The sequence below is a fragment of the Chiroxiphia lanceolata genome, chromosome 9, assembly GCF_009829145.1.
Source record: "Chiroxiphia lanceolata isolate bChiLan1 chromosome 9, bChiLan1.pri, whole genome shotgun sequence".
NCBI classification, from domain to species: Eukaryota; Metazoa; Chordata; class Aves; order Passeriformes; family Pipridae; genus Chiroxiphia; species Chiroxiphia lanceolata.
The window spans coordinates 8,553,838-8,569,509 of record NC_045645.1 but is presented as its reverse complement, the minus strand read 5'-3'; the positions used below and the strand labels follow the sequence as shown (position 1 = coordinate 8,569,509).

General features: G+C 43.1%; 1 protein-coding gene across 2 annotated transcripts in view; it reads left to right on the top strand.

Annotated features, from left to right (window-relative positions):
* CC2D1B (coiled-coil and C2 domain containing 1B) overlaps positions 1-15,672 on the top strand; it is a 28,202-nt gene that overhangs the window by 5,361 nt on the left and 7,169 nt on the right. The window contains exons 4-20 of one of the 2 annotated variants that reach the window (XM_032696190.1): positions 639-754; positions 1,524-1,643; positions 2,484-2,621; positions 4,597-4,855; positions 5,328-5,452; positions 5,594-5,669; positions 6,796-6,906; positions 7,228-7,358; positions 7,628-7,700; positions 9,510-9,622; positions 10,383-10,569; positions 12,708-12,880; positions 12,984-13,109; positions 13,629-13,687; positions 13,943-14,059; positions 14,520-14,593; positions 15,232-15,290. In XM_032696190.1, coding sequence (XP_032552081.1) covers positions 639-754; positions 1,524-1,643; positions 2,484-2,621; positions 4,597-4,855; positions 5,328-5,452; positions 5,594-5,669; positions 6,796-6,906; positions 7,228-7,358; positions 7,628-7,700; positions 9,510-9,622; positions 10,383-10,569; positions 12,708-12,880; positions 12,984-13,109; positions 13,629-13,687; positions 13,943-14,059; positions 14,520-14,593; positions 15,232-15,290 — 2,057 coding nt within the window. Of the gene's footprint in view, positions 1-638; positions 755-1,523; positions 1,644-2,483; positions 2,622-4,596; positions 4,856-5,327; positions 5,453-5,593; positions 5,670-6,795; positions 6,907-7,227; positions 7,359-7,627; positions 7,701-9,509; positions 9,623-10,382; positions 10,570-12,707; positions 12,881-12,983; positions 13,110-13,628; positions 13,688-13,942; positions 14,060-14,519; positions 14,594-15,231; positions 15,291-15,672 lie in introns of those variants that run through there. The other variant, XM_032696191.1, reaches the window with a different exon arrangement.

The window sequence follows — 15,672 nt, the reverse complement described above, 5'->3', positions numbered from 1 at the left end:
CTGGGTTAATTTTCAGCTGATACAGCAAATGCAGGGAGTGAGTGGGATCTGTTTAAATTGACTGTAAAGCTCTATCATGAAGATGTATATTTTGTGCCACTGGTGAGTCACTTCCCTATGCAGACATATGACTGTATCAGAGGCATTTCCGTGGACAGCTGGGATTTGTGTGCAAACAACTTCACCTTTGAGAGTGTGTGGGGGAAGTTGATAGTTTAGGAAGATGTGGTTGGCATAGCATGAAGCAGAGATGAGAACTCAGCAAGGAGAAGTTAAGTAGAGTTTTCAGGATGAAGAGCAGAAGCAAACTTGCAAAATGAAGGAGCCAAGGCAGATTTGGAAAAGGCAAAATCTCATGGGCATGAGACAGCAGGGCAGAAAATGTGCAAGTGTCTTACTGCCTGCCTTGACTGTTACTCTCAGAAACACTACTATTGCTTTTCCTGGATGCTGACTTCCCCAGTCTGACCTTTAGCCATGAATATACTGCATTTACCTATGAACTTGTCTGATAAAGGGGACACAAGAGGGGAACTCCCTGCTCTCTTTAGCTGGTAACAACTCCTTTAGGATTTATATCCAGTGAATGCATGAACTGTTACTTATGGTTTATGGCTCATTGTGCTTTCCTTTTACAGCTCCTCTGCCCATGGATCATATTGAAAAGATGGCTGCAGAGTGTATGAAGGACCTGAATGAAGATGAGGAGGAAGATGCAGATGATGAAGACTTAGAGAAAGATACAGACCTGTTGGTATGCATAACTGTTAGCAATAAGTTTTAGTATGTATTTTTTGTATTTTTTTTTTAAACAGAACTGCATTTTGCAAAATGTTTGTTAACTTTGTGGTGAGAAGCTAAAATACTGCAAAAGCATTATGTTAGATACAAGTCTTTGCAGGATTCAACCCCCTGCACACCAGAGCAAGAGAGTTTCCTAACTAACATTCTTATGTTATGAGGGTCTTAGAGAAGTGGGAGAACAGCAGGAATCCCACTCTGTGACAGCTGGTGAAATACAGCCAGGGAGATTCTCCTTAAAGTTATTGCTGTCACAATTTTGCTACTGCTTCAAGTAGTACTTGGCCTGAGAGATTGTCTCCCAAGAAATTCTTGGTAATTTCAGTGAGTAATCTAATTGGCAGGATTTGAGGAAAGATGTTAAAGAGTGATTTGGACTGCCATTGTTAGTAGATGCTTTTTGGGAATTTCAGATTTAGGTTTGCGTGATCTCTGTAAAAGCACTTCTCTGAACTTCTCCAGCTTCAGATCTCCAGCCACAAATTTGTGTGATGATCTTGAGCTGCAGTGTGGCTTTTCAGTGGCATCTGGAAGCAGTTTCATTTAAAAATAAAAAATAAAATTAAATTTAAAAAAGGCTGGAATATAAGATCTTTAGACTCTTCACTTGGGTTCAAGATCCAGCCAAAGATTTTGGAACTTGAGATTTTTTTATTTTTGTCCTTTGAGAACATAGAAAATTTTGAGGAAAAACCTTTTGTTGGCATTTACTTTTACTTTAGGCAGAATTGCAAGAAGTTCTGGGGGAGGAAGGTGAAACAGGAAGCTGTGAGGATGAACTGATAGCAACAGAGCCATCCCCAACTGAACCAGAGGATGAACAACCTGAGCTGCAGTCACAGGTAGGAATGAGCTTCGTGTTCCTCACAGTTTTGCTGAATCACTGTTGTCATGCTGGTATGAGGATCACAAACAGGGATCTTAGGCAGGTCTCCTGTCTTCCAAGGAAGGGAAAATTGCACTGTTGCTGTCTTCTCTGTGGAAACCAATGCTGTCAGTCCTCATGCAGTCAAATCCTTTATTGAATTACTGCATGTTTCTGTTGTGTGCTACAGATTCCAATGCCCCTGTACATTGGGCCCATTAGTAAATGAGACTGAGAGAGTTTCTGTAGAGATAATGGCAATAATTACATCAGTAGCCATCTGTAGGGTCTCTGTAGCTGTGGAGAGTTTGTGAGTAGCTACCCATAACTTTGCTTAGGCTGCTTTTGTCACTGAACTAATTCCAGGCTGGAGGAGGAGGAAAAAGAGCTCTTGTTGTAGAAGCAGGTTGAAGCCCAGAAGGGAGCAAACTAGCATATTTTAAAAATAAGAAAGGAAAAAACCCCAGATTTTGTGCCAAAATACCCCTTCACACCCTCTGTTGTGTGTGTTTGAGAGACTTTACTGTTCTCTTCACCTACTCACTGACCACATGGCTCCAATTACCCTGTGACTGTGAGTTTTCCAGATGTCTCCACCCATTCTGCTCTATGATGCCTTTGAGGGAAAGCCCAGAGGTGGATCCAGGGTCCATTAGTGCTGCACAAACGCTCCTCTGTTTTAGGACTGTTCCTTCCTTGCGCGCCCAGTTCTCGGGAACGGGTGTAGAACAGGAGTATTTGTATTTCAGTGCTGCGGGAAAACTTGTGTAGCTGGATGAAATAAGTTTTCTTGACTTGTTTTATTGTTTTTTCTGAGACCTCCTCACTTCCTGCTGTTACCAGTGAGCTACAGCAGACCCTGGAGAGGAGAATTGCTGACTACAGGACAGCGATTTCCAACGCCAGGGAGTCGGGTGAGGGGGCCAAAATCCGCCGCTACGAGAGAGGCCTGAAGGTGAGTTGGCTTCACCAGGTGTGTGAGTGAGGGGGAGGCAAAGGCAGTTCTCTGAAATGTAGCTTTTCCAGGTGCGTGAATTTGTGGTCTTTTCTGGGGTGTGAATTTGTTGAAAGGGGAGAGAGATTTTCATATGCTGCCTTGTGTTACTTTAAAAGCATTTGTTGTTTCTTACTACCAGCCTGATACAGCAAATACACAGATAAGGTGTAACTTCAGCTGCCTTTTGTGCATCAGCTTTGTTGCTGTTGAGTGTGGGTAGTGGTAGCTACACTGTGGTACATGCTGGATTTAAACCCACCAGTCGGGATCTGGATTGGACCTGTGGTGACTTTTCAGTGTTACCTTAAAGCAAAGTTCAGCTTTCCTAGGACATACACGTTCCAGTTCATCCCTGTTGCCTTCCCTTGGGTACTAACCTTCTGCTCAGTTCTGTGAGACAAAGGGAAGGGGTACCTTTCCCTGAGTGTCTTGACCATGCTTGAAAATGAATAGAATGGGATTTCTCATTCAGACAATTAAAAGCTGCAGCACAGAGCAGTTCCCCAGCCTTGCCTGGTTTCAGGCAGGTGGCGTGCTTGCAGTGAGTTGTGGTGCTTGGTGATTACTCCTGTGCAGGGCCTGGATTTCCCTGTTTGCTTTCATCTGCTCCCCTGCATCACCTCAGGTGGCAGCTCTGTCTTGTTGAGCAAAGCTTTGTAGCTCAGAGCTGTGCTCTGAGAGAAGGATGTCATGGCTCACTAGATACCAGGTGTCTTGTGGTACAAGGGGAACAACTCAGGCCAAACCCAGGGGAGGAAATGCTCAAGAAAAATGTCCCTGTGTATCCCCTGCCTGCCAGCTCTGAAAGGAATGTGCACGAAACCACCTGACCTTTCAGAGAGCAAGAGGAATGGGCAAGGCAGCTATTTTATCCAGTAATGAAGCTTAGTGTGCTGTTTGCCACTTCCTTTATTTTTCAGGGAAGGGGAGTTTCCCTGTGCCTAAGCATTGTAACCAAGCATAATAGACTAGATCTCACTTCACAGGTCAGAGTTCCTTAATTAGCACAATGATATGCCATCAAATGGTGTAGAGTTCTCTCTTGTACATAGTTCTTGGAACCGTGAACTTTAAGCTTGATGTTTAATTCCATTTCCAGTCAGTCTGTCATCCCCCACGTGTGTGGGTTGCTGTACTGGTCTGAACCCCAATCTCACAGTCAGTTTAAAGTATCTCTGCCAGTTACTTAATAGGTCAAACAATGTCATGGCTGACCAAAAATAGCAGTGATTCTGGCACTGATGGGATTTCGTCGTCGTTGTCTTTCTGTGCTTCTGTTTCAGTTTCTGTGGACATGCAAGAAGTAAAACTTTTGTTTGGGATTCAAGTTCATGGTGATCTTTTGTCTGAACCTTAAATTAAATTTTAAAAATAAAAATACTGTGGAAGGTAATATTTAGGGGGGAGAAGGGTTTTCAGAAAAGGAGCAGCAGTTAACCCCAGTTACAGATGGGGAGATCTTCTCACCCTGGGTCACCAACCAAAGCTCCATTTCCTTTGTTAGTATTTAATAGATTTTTTCCTTGCATTAAATGGGTTTCCTTCCCTAAATCCACATAGGCAGTGACCTTTCAGAGCAGTGTGTTTCATTTTGTTTTAAAGACATAAAATCCTTCTGCAGCTGGTATGAACAGCTTCCTTGATGACTTTCTCTGATAAACTTGATTGGGTCATCCAGTAGTTCTGGGTGTTGAAGTACTTGAATTTATGTAGTTTGGGTAGTAAGTCCTTTGCATTGTGTGGCTCTGATATAACTGGACACCTTTCCCTGGTGCTGAAGTTGGCCTTGCAGAAAAACAGGGGGCTGAAGGGCAGCAATCTGTAGTGTGTAACAGATCCCATCACATATAAGGGAATGAATTTTTGTTTTAGTGATTTTATGCTAGTAATGTGTTTGATAGAAGTGCCTATTGTTGTTCCATCTCTGTCACAGACGCTGGAAACCATGCTGGCTGCAGTGAAGAAAGGCAAAAAAATCAATGAGGAAGAAATGCCACCTCCTGTTGCAACAGGAAAGAGTTCTTACATATCTCAAGCCACAGGAGTGGAACCAGAGAATTCAGGAGATTCCCCAGAGGATAAAGCTGAGTGTGCTGCAGATGATGAGCAGCAGAGCTCTCCTGAGGCAGTGGAGCAGCTGGAATCAGAGTCTCTACAAGGTCATGCTACCACTAATCCTGCTGTGGAAACAGGTACTGTGACCTGAGAGGAGAAGCAGTTGCAACACTGTTTTAATGCTACCTCTCCCCTAACGTTTGTGTTGTGTAGCAAAGCACTGCTTGTGTTGGAGCTTCCCTGCTGAATGTCTCAGAGCTCTCCATGGAGTGCTGAATTTCTGGCAGTGGAATCAGTTGTTATTGCAGAGCTCTTATATGCATGGTATCAGTACCCTTAACTTTTCCTGTGCTACAGTTTCTCCTTCAATATTTGACATGTGGAATTCCAACTTTTGAATAGTTTTGAGATATTGACTGAAAGACCTTCTTTTTTTTTTTTTTTTTTAAATTGGAAAAGTGGAACTGTTAGGTCTGGTAGGACCTCTGACTGGAGAAAGAAGAATATCTGTAAAATGGCTGATTCAGATGTGGGTTGGCATAGATGGGCACAGCAAGGGGTGCACATCTGGGGTGCTCTGTGTGTCTCAGCATTGTTCCATCCTCACAGATCTCCAGCGCAGCAGCACACGAGCAATGCTGCTCATGAGGCAGAAGGAGTACAAACTAGCAGCTCTAAGAGCCAAGCAGCAAGGGGACCTGGAGAGAGCAAAGGAATACATGAGAGCAGGCAAGGTATGCACACAGAAAATCCTGAGTGCTGAACATCCTCTCTGCTGTACCCCCAGGCATTACGTGGCAGATACTCATTGTGGCAACTGGCAAGTCTTGGACGTACTCAAATAAATCTTATGTTTTGGGTTTTTTCTGCATTAGAAATTTAATGTGGTCTTGGAAGCTTTGGACAGTGGACAGCCAATAGACCTCCAGAATATGCCCCCATCTCCTCAGGGTAAGGCTTGTCTTAAGGAAACCTTTTCAGAAGTCTCTGTGCTGTAATGGAATGATTCTGCTTTTGATTGCACAACTATAAAAAGAACTGAAGATCATTTAGGTCTGAGGCTTTCTGCATATCCACATTCTAATCAAGGCCGATGATGGAAAATGAGGTATGATTACTTATATTGAAGTTTCTCTGTGAATTACAGGTTCAAGTAAGTGTTGATGTCTGATATTCCTGGTTTTGTAACTTTAGATCATAGCCACTATTTGAAGTGGAAAGGAAAGAAGGATAATGGCACATTCTTAAAGTTTACTGTAATGTTTGATAGTGTTATGTGTTTAAACAGAAGTTCATCACATCCAAATTGAGAAATTAATGAAGAGATTGCAGTGCAGTAAAGTCTAATTTTTTTTAGAAAGTTACCAATATTAAAGATACCTTACTCCTACTAAGAGAGAGTTTGGGTTTTTTTAAATAGATACCATATCCTCAACAGTTAATACTTGGTCTGTGCAGTCCAGTGTTTAAACAATTTCCTTTAGTAGATTGTTTTATTCTAACAAACTAAATGACAGATTATTTCAGTAAATCATGAGATTCATGACACAAGTTATAAATTGATCATTAAATGGCATTACAGAGAAACTTCACCAAGCACATAATCTTCCAAGACTTTTGCAGCAAATAATATTTAGTTTTCTGAAATCCCTACTGTTATACAACGCCAGAAACTGGAGTTTCTGAATTGGTGGTATTAGTTTCTTCCCTTTTCCAGCACATCTTTTGTTACTAGGATATTTTAGTCAATTAGCAGTCTTGTTCACTCTTTCCATCTGCCAAGATAAGAAGTTATATTCTGGGGAGAGAATTCTTAGAATACTTGAGCTGTTTTTACTTTTTTTTCCTCTTCAAGCAGCTCTAACCTAAATTAAATCAGTGTTGGAGATTTTCTGTTATAAAGCATTTGCTCTGAATAGTGGGAACCTTAGACTTAACTAGCCGTGGAGTTACTGTTTTGAAGCCAAAAAGCTTTCAGGAAGTTGATGTGATCAAATTGATGGTTTTCTGAGTATCATGTGTTGACTTGCTCTACATGGAACACACTGTGAAACTTCCTGCTTTCCTTGCTTTGCAGATCTTGAAAGTTTAGGAAACGTACAAGATGCATCCAAGCAAAAGGTACCACCTCGAGTGGGAAGTTCCCAGGATCTTGCAACAGCTGAACCTCAGTCCAAAGAAGCTTCAGGTAGGACTTTTGGATTTTTGTAGCAAGTACAGGTGGGAAGGCACTTTAAGGTCTGCCCTGTCCCACTGAGCTGCAGCAGGATTGAGTAAACCTGCCTAATGTTCCTGAGTATTGTTTGCTGCTGATCCCATCTCTACTTTTATTCTGGATCAGTAATGGAAGTAAAGGTTAATCAACTTCCTTTAGAACAAAGGTGTTCATAATAAAACTTCCCAGTGATGGTTTTGTCGCTGCAGAAAGTGAAGAAGGGGAGTAAAAAGGCAAGCTTGTATGTTTTGAAATCTTCATGATATAGCATTTCATTGTCTGTCTCATTCCAAGATTCCCTGCAGCAGCCAAAAACGGTGCTGGAGGCACTGCAGCAGAGGCTGGACAAGTACAAATCAGCAGCAGCACAGGCCAGAGCGAGCGGGGATGAGCGGAAGGGCAGGATGCACGACAGGATTGCCAAGGTAAAGCCAGAGTTGGGGCTGTTTGTGTCCAGCAAAGCCAGTTGAACTAGTTCTCTTGCTGAAGACTTTTTCAAGGCTGAAATAATTTGTGTATTGTCCTTCTGTTTGAAAAGAGGTCCAGTAGGGAAGCTGGAAAGCATTTGGAGAAAGACAGAGAGACAATGTGCATATTGTAGCAAAATACTGAGTCTTCTGCAGTGTTTGTGCTGGTTAAATACAAATGCTTGCTAATTTATAGTCAGCTCCACTGTATGTCTTCCTGATTGCAGCAATACCAGGATGCCATAAGAGCCCATAAGGCAGGGAGAAAAGTGAATTTTTCTGAGCTACCTGTTCCTCCTGGTAAGTGTGAACATAAAATGCCCCAATACCTAAACTTTTGCATACCTTCTGGGCTCAGAAGGGGTTTGCAGATATTGCCTCCTCATCCCGTGGGACAGCTCCTCCTTTTTCTCAGTGAGTAGGATGACCTTGCTGTTTGATAGTATTGTGAAACTGCTTACTGATGTGCTCCCAAACACTGACACTGGTGAATATTCCTGCCTATTGACTGTTTGTTTGATAGCAGGTAAAAGTAGTCTACAGAGACAAAACAAATCATGCCCATGGTCACACTGAGGCAGGAACTGAGCCTTCTTCTGGAGACAGTGTCCTGTTTATCTTCTTTAGAACACAAGAGTGCTGTGTCTGTAAAAGTTTGAGCAAGCTCAGCTGTGAATGCTCTGCCTCTGATTTGCATGATACCATTTCTCCCCTAGGAAGCATCTTTGCTTTTATGTTGTGCCCGATGCGTTCTTCTACAAGATACACTTGGCCCTGCAAAGCCATGCCTGGGTTTTTTAAGTTAGAACAAGCACGGACCTTGTGGCATTTTTGTCACTGTCAGATGTTGCAATGGCAGCACTGCAGTGGTGGGAGAGTGGGCAGTGCCAGCTCTGTTGGGTCATGGACTGCTTTGAAGGTTCCCTGCTTAGAGCTGCCCATGAAAGGGCATTTAGCATGTCTTATTCTGGAACATAATCCCTTTTTTGGTAAACATCAGTTTCTGTAAGAGTGAGGTACTCCATACTCCATATTTACACCTCTGGAAACATGGAGAACTCCTCCATTTCCTTACATATGAGCTGCATGTTTTCAGCCATCACTTAGAGGCCATAGGATTGACACTGAGACAACCCTCAGGCAGCCACTGAACCAGAAGTCAATTGTCCTGGGCTGGCAGTGCCTTTCGTTGCGTCTGGGTGGTGACAAGTACCAGCCCTGGCCTCCTTGGAGGCAGAAATGCTGCTGAGTAATGGATTGAATGTCACAGGGGGCAGCAGCACAGGGTTCTGTGTTCTGCCTGCCTGAATACCTCAGACTTGTGCTGTTCCCAGAGCAGCCATCTCCAGGTTTAGAAGCAGTTTAGTCATTATTTCTTAACACTTCTCATGAGACTGGCAGCAAGAATATCCGCTACACATTAAATGAGAAAAATTTTAAGACATTTTATTGTAGGGACTTTGAGTGTCTCTTGTTTGAAGCTGACACTAAACTGGTTATGTGGAAGTGGGAGTTTATCTTCTTCCCATCCTTAAAAGAATAATAAAACAATGAAAATAATTATTCTTCCTACACTTTGCATTTAACTACCTTGATTCTGTTTTACTTTGCAACCTCTGCATTGCAGTAGCTTTTCAACAGAGACTGTGTTACCCATCTGACAGCACTGGATTGTTTGTTACTTAGGGGGTAGCACTAATTTTCTGCTGGACTCTCTACCTGCTAAGGTGAGGCAGCAGTGAGAGGGGGAAAAAATGAGACTAAATTCTTTGCTGGTTCTGGGGACATCTTTACTACTGAAGTCTTGAGGTTGTGAGGTTCCTTGGCTGGCTGCCAGTTGCTAAGCTTGGAAAACTGCTCTGTTATTGCATCATTTTACTCTTATCCCTTTAAGCCTGGGTTTCTCTGAGAGATCTGATCTTAAGCCCACCACTCAGACTTTGTCTAGCAAGGCTTTGTGGCCTTGACCTCAGTCTGGTTACACTGAATTCCAAAATATATTAGATAATAGGTATTTGGATAGAAATAGTTTTACAGAAAACAAGAAATATGAAAGACATAGTGTAGGTCATATGCAACTCTCTACTTCTGTATTCCTTTCCTACCCAGGGTTTCCTCCTCTTCCTGGTGTTGCAGCAACAGATGGTGGCAGCACAATAGCCGCTGTTCTGGAAAGTGCCAGCAGACTGGCAAACATGGAGGAGAATGATGAAGAGGAGGAGGTCAGTATTTCCTAGTAGGATATGTAAAAGTTGAAATGCTGTCTCTTGTGGCAGCAGACACGAGGCTGTTTGATTTCCAGAGAAGGGTACTGAGATGAAATACATTTCCCAAAAGTCTGAAGAGTACAGGATCTCAGTAGTAATTGGAGTTTGCATTGTATTGTAGGGGACACAGAGAGATGAGATGTTGTTACAGTCAGTACCCTCAGAGTCTGAGTCCAGGGTTTGGCTCTTCCATAGCTGTCTTGTATGTGGGTTTTATTTTCAAAGCAAACACTTCAGATCCCCTCCACCCCTTTACATTGTTCTAAAGTACTTAAATCTGTACTTTTATCCTGCATCCCAGTAGCTTCCCATGTTTGTTCTTCCCCAGGATGTTCAACACTTGCTGCTTTTTGTCAGGCTGCACCAGCCTTTAGACTTCGGTTTGATTTCTTTCTCTCTCTAGATTTGGTTGACAATTGTTTGTGCTTTTGCCTGGAGTAGCTTTTAATGGAGAGAATTCCTGGATGATTTTTTTTCTGCATGCATCACCACCTTGTTCAACATTCTTTTTATTCTCTCTGTGGTGGAGTTTTGATGCTTGCTTAGGTCAGCTACCTCCAGAAGTTAAAATTTGCTTCTGGAATGCTATGCTCCCCTCAAAGGGATACCAGAAGGCTGATACAGTGATAACCACGGTTGTTGATGCTTGGGGTGCTGTCTTCAGCTCTGGAATAGATTTCATGTGTGTAATGTGAAATTCTCCTTGTTTTGTCAGAGTGAACCTCTGCCCCAGGCCCCAGTGGCCAAGAAGCCTGCCCAGCTGCCTGGGAAGCCCACTCAGGTTGTGAAGCCCATTCCAGTGTCTTCTGCAGCTGAGGAGAGCTCCCCTGAGCACCTGAAACGAGCTGCATCACCCTCCACCCTGGACAAGGCAGAGTCCCTGGATCATCTCCCTCCAGCTGGTAAGGTGAAGGGATCACCATTCCCAGTGATCCACATGCAGGTTGTTTGCTGTAGTTTAGTTTAATACCTTGGTAAAGACTTTTTCATTATAGTTTAGGTATGAACCTGTGAGTTTGTGGCATAGATTTCCTCTGACAGGAGCCCCAGTATGTACATCTGCTGGAGGGCAGATCCAGACCAGCCATGCAGCTTTATTTCACAGAGATAGCATGTGTAATTATATGGGTGATTGAGTTTTTAATTAATTTTGATGTAACAAGTGTATCGATTCATAACGTTTAACTTGCTCACAGTAGAACTCTGCATATACTCTCATTAAAGGGCTGCCAGTGTGAATTATTCATTGATCCAGTGGAGCTCCCTGCATCACACACTGCTTTCTGCCTGCTGCTTCATCCAGGAATCTCACACTGGCAGTGCTTCATCAATCACTGGTCTGCCTGTTGCTGAGGTCACTGAGCAGTTGTCTGCACAAGATTAATTGTACGGATAGTAAGGGACAGCCACCACCTCACGGTGGGATTTGGGCACACACAGGCACTGCTCAGGCTCTCGCTGATGCCTTGACTGTAATCCCATCCTCCTGTTCTTCCCTGGCTGATTCCCTCAGGATGAAGCAGAGCTGCCTAGTTGGCTGATGCAGGTTCTTTTGCAGAGTGCAAAGGCTTTTTTATACAGCGCCCCTGTGATTATCTCATAAATCTTCTCTCTAGAAACTCCATTACTTGTTTTATAAAGACCACTAAAGTAGTGGTTGTCCATTTTGGCTTTGAAAATCTATGAATCCTCAGGAGTTTCCTGGGTTTTGCAATTTTAGCTGACATATTAATCTCCTTAGTGAATTGCCCTGGACTTATGCAGTGAAGGAATTGATAATACCTGGTCTCTGGTGTTACAGTAATCGATCCTGGGTATTTCAAGTATTCTAAAATAAGACCAGTACGTGCAACAAGAACCTGGACAGAGCCATACCAACATGATTTTCCCAACAAAATATCAGTACTTTGCTGTTGAAAAGTGTATTTCACTAGGCAAAGTGCATTCGTGTTACCTTTATCTCCTCAGATTTACAAAGCTGATAAATCCGCTGTAAAAATCCTGTATTTTTCTTCCTGAAAAATGCAGAGTGTGGGCAGGTGTGGGAGTGGAATGGAGCAGTTGCACCTAAGGCCTATGCCAGGAAAGTCCAGGAGCTGGGATTGATTGTATTAGTGGCTTAGCTAGGTCCATGTTCCACAGATTTTCTTTGAAAATACCGGTGCTCTGACTGAGCCTCACAGAACACACGGGGGGGTTGTCGGTGTGAGAGGCACTGGGGTGTTTATTTGCTGAGACAGGCACCTCTTGCAGGGATTGTTCAGCTTGTGTAACCATGGGTAGAGTGCAGTGGTGAATACATCATGGGTATCTTTGGGGACAGCTGTAATCAGGTCCTGCTGCTCCATTTCCCATGAGGAAGAGGCAGGATGCACCAACCTGGTACAGTATAAAGCAGCCTCCCTTGTGTAGTTGTCCTCAGTGTTTTGGGAAGGAAATAGGAGACTTAAGAATTTATGAGAAACTAAAAGAACAAGGAATTACAAATAAGCAGAAGTGGTATGTCTGAATGTGCCTGCACACTGGCTCATTGAGGTTTTTTTCTGACATGTCAGGGGAGAGGGAAGGAATGAGTCCAGAGGATACTCATAATATTTGCTGGTTTTTAGAAGTTACCATGGCAAGCTGAGAGTTTGAATTCAGCTGCTGCTTTGGACCAATCAGCTGTGCTGGGATCTGTCTCCTGCCTGCACATTGGGGGCTGTAATTACACTTGTGACACTTGTGAAGTCATATGAGGTTTTTGGTGAAGGGTACTGTGAGAGAAGGAAGTTTGTTTCTTTTTCTAATGCTTGAAATTGAAAGTGTCCAAGAAACAATAGAGTGCAATGAGGAAATGTCCTTATTGCAAAGGACATTGCAATAAGGGCATTTCCTCATTGCACTCTGTAAGGATATCTATACTTTGATATTTGATATTGTACTTCGATATCTGTACTTTCACTATACTTTTCCTGGCTACAGACTGAACATGGGAAACCTGTTTCAGGGGCATTGCCGGTGTCAGATGAGTGAGGGTTTCTGTACAACTGTTTTTCAGTCAGGGAGCAGCTGGAATTCTTGGAGAACAGGAAAAAACAATACCTGAAGGCGGCCATCAAAGCAAAGAGGGAAAATAACCTGGAACAGGCAAAGACATATCTCAGAACAGCGAAGGGCCTCGACCTAAAGATTGAACAAGCCAAACGTGGCAAACCTGTGGACATTTCCAAGGTTAGTAGAACTGGTAATGTTCTGCTTTTTTTCATATTCTTGGACATGTAAGTGCTTACTTTGCTCTGTAAGAGCTCTGCAATGTGGTGTTCTTGTGTTGCAGCTGCCATCACCCCCTACAGATGATGAGGGTGATTTTATCTTTGTGCACCATGAAGATGTCAGACTGTCTCAAAAAGCAGATGAAGTATATGCACAGCTTGTAAAATTGCTGAAGGACCAACATGAGGTGACCATTTTATCTTTTTTAATAAATGTTTTGGGGTTTCTTTTGTACATTTCTCAGGGGTTTACTAATATAATAATATCATCGTTGTCTCTGTGGGGTCTTTTGTTTTTCTTTTCAAATACTTATGGTTTTGCGTGTCCTAAAAAGGAGAATTTTCAGACTTGGATTCTCTTATTATTTGAAGCCTGAGGGTGTGCTTGAAGGCTTGGGACTATCAAATTATCAATGTTAAATATGAATGCTCAAGTTCGAAAATAGTTTTTTGAATGATTAAGACTAGTCCTTGGGCGAGCCTCATATCTACAAATCAAGTGATTAAAAAGTAATAGGGAGAACAGCTCAAAGAAATGCTGTGCTCAGCTTTGGGATTGAAGGATGGGGTGGTGGATATTTTTGAATGACTTGGGAGAACTCTTGGCTTTTCTTAAATTAGGTTGTCATGAACCTCAAAACCCTCTTCCAGTCATGAATCTGCGTGTGAGACTCATCTGTGTTTGTTTGGTTCTGTTTGTGTTTCAGAGGTGTTTGCAGTATTCCAAGCAATTCATGCATCTGGGAAACGTAGCAGAAACAACTCGGTAAGACCCAGTACCTGCTTTTAGTCATGCCACAATGTCACTTCAGGCTTGAGTCCTGACCCTGAAGGATGCTGGGGATTGGGTTGGAAAGTTTCTCCTTGTGTGAAAGGGTCAGTAACTATGACTCCTGCACTTCCAGGATGCTCTCAGAGCTCTGGTCTGGGATTATTTTGGGGCCTGTGTCTGGCAGAATGCTGTTTCATGTCCCAGTGTGGGTGTAGCTTTTTTATTGGGTTTTTTTTTCCTTTTCTATAGGTTTGAGAAACTGGCACAAGGCTGTAAAAAGGACATGGAAATCCTCCAGCTTGCACGAGCACAAGGAATGGATCCTCCAAGCCATCACTTTGAGGAAAGAACCTTTAAAATGATAAGGTGTGGAAAACCAAAAGGATTTCTCAGGCAGGCTGGAATGACTTTTCTGATCTTTCACTCTTGTTTAGGGAATTGTGGGCTTCAGCAAACTCAGATGGCACCCAGGGTTAGGAAAGGATACTCTCATCAACTTAAAGACAAAGAATTTTTCTCTAACTTCTCTTGTGGGTTGTTTTCAAAACACCTCCAGCTTCATCTCTTACATTCTGTTACTTCAGCCACTCCTCCATCCTCTGTATTTCTCCCTCAATTCTGTTGCCTTTTGGGCTTTGTTCCTGGCATGCCTGAGAGATATTTTTAGCTCTTTTTGTGTTCTTTCCTTGCTCTGTTGTATTTTGTGAAGGTGATTTCTGTAGGAGTGCACTGTTGAAAAAGGTCTGCCAAATACCTATGGCATCCTAGTTGGTAGTGGATCAAGTGATGGCTATGGGGTGATTATGCTTTTTTTGTTTATTCACAGGATATTTTCTGAGCTCAACAGCACAGAAATGCACCTTCTTATTGTCAGGGGGATAAACCTACCAGCTCCTCCAGGTGTGTACTTGAAAGGGCAGGGGGGCTCTTATCCTCTGAGTAGGTGAGGAAAGTAGTGGGGAATGAGATTTCTCTACCTTGAAGACACTTTAGGAATCAAGACCTTTGCAGCCAACGCTTATTAAAACCAAATAACTGGGTTTTGGCCTCAAGCCCCCCAGAAAAACTTTAAACGGTATTTTAAAAAGCAGGCAGAGAATCTGGGTTCCATCTGGACAGAGGGGAGAACTTTAAATTGTTCTGGGTTCACTCATAACGGGGTCATAGTTTGTTTCCTGGTTATTTCCTGTTTTGTTATGAGTGCCTGCCTTAAGATTGCACCACCTTGAAGTGTTCTAACCCTTCAATAGACAGGATCCTGCCAATGTTACTGCCTTTAGTCCCTGTTCCTGGGAGCTTGTAAGCCCTCTGTGCTAGACTGTCTGAGGACTACCAGCAGCATAAAGAAAAGCAGGTGTTTTCCTTTGGATGCCAGCTTTCTATGGATTTGGGTTTGATGGGTGGATTTTTCAGTCGCCAAGAGACAGGACATGAGTCCTGCTGAAAGTCAATTATGCGCTCTTGAAAATCCTGCTCAGCATTCCAGATGCAATGGCAACCCCTGTATTGGCTGTTTGGGTTGGCTTTGTCTCCCTCAGGTGTGTCCCCAAGAGATCTGGATGCCTTTGTGAAGTTTGAATTCCAGTACCCAAGTGCGGTGAGTGTGTCCTGGCTCTGCTGTTCCTCACCCCTGCCACTGCAGGAGCCTTTGGGGGCTCCAGGGAAAGGGAAGACACTCCTAGGCATCCTGCCTGGAATTACCTTTAAAGCAGATTTGTTTTTCTGAGGAACAGAACTACTGAATCTGTTTCTGCAGGTGATGTTACAGGGGAGAGGGGCCACCTCAGGTGTGATCTGCCTCTGAGTCCCTTCCAAAGGCATTGCTTTGGGGCATCTCTTCTAATTAGAGAAATGGATTGAAAGGGTTACTCATTGTCATCAAATAAAAGCATGTGGCTCCTGGTGATTTAATTATCAAATATAAATGTGAGTATCTGGAGGAAGGTCTTGGACCATACAAGTTTCTTGGCTTTACTAAT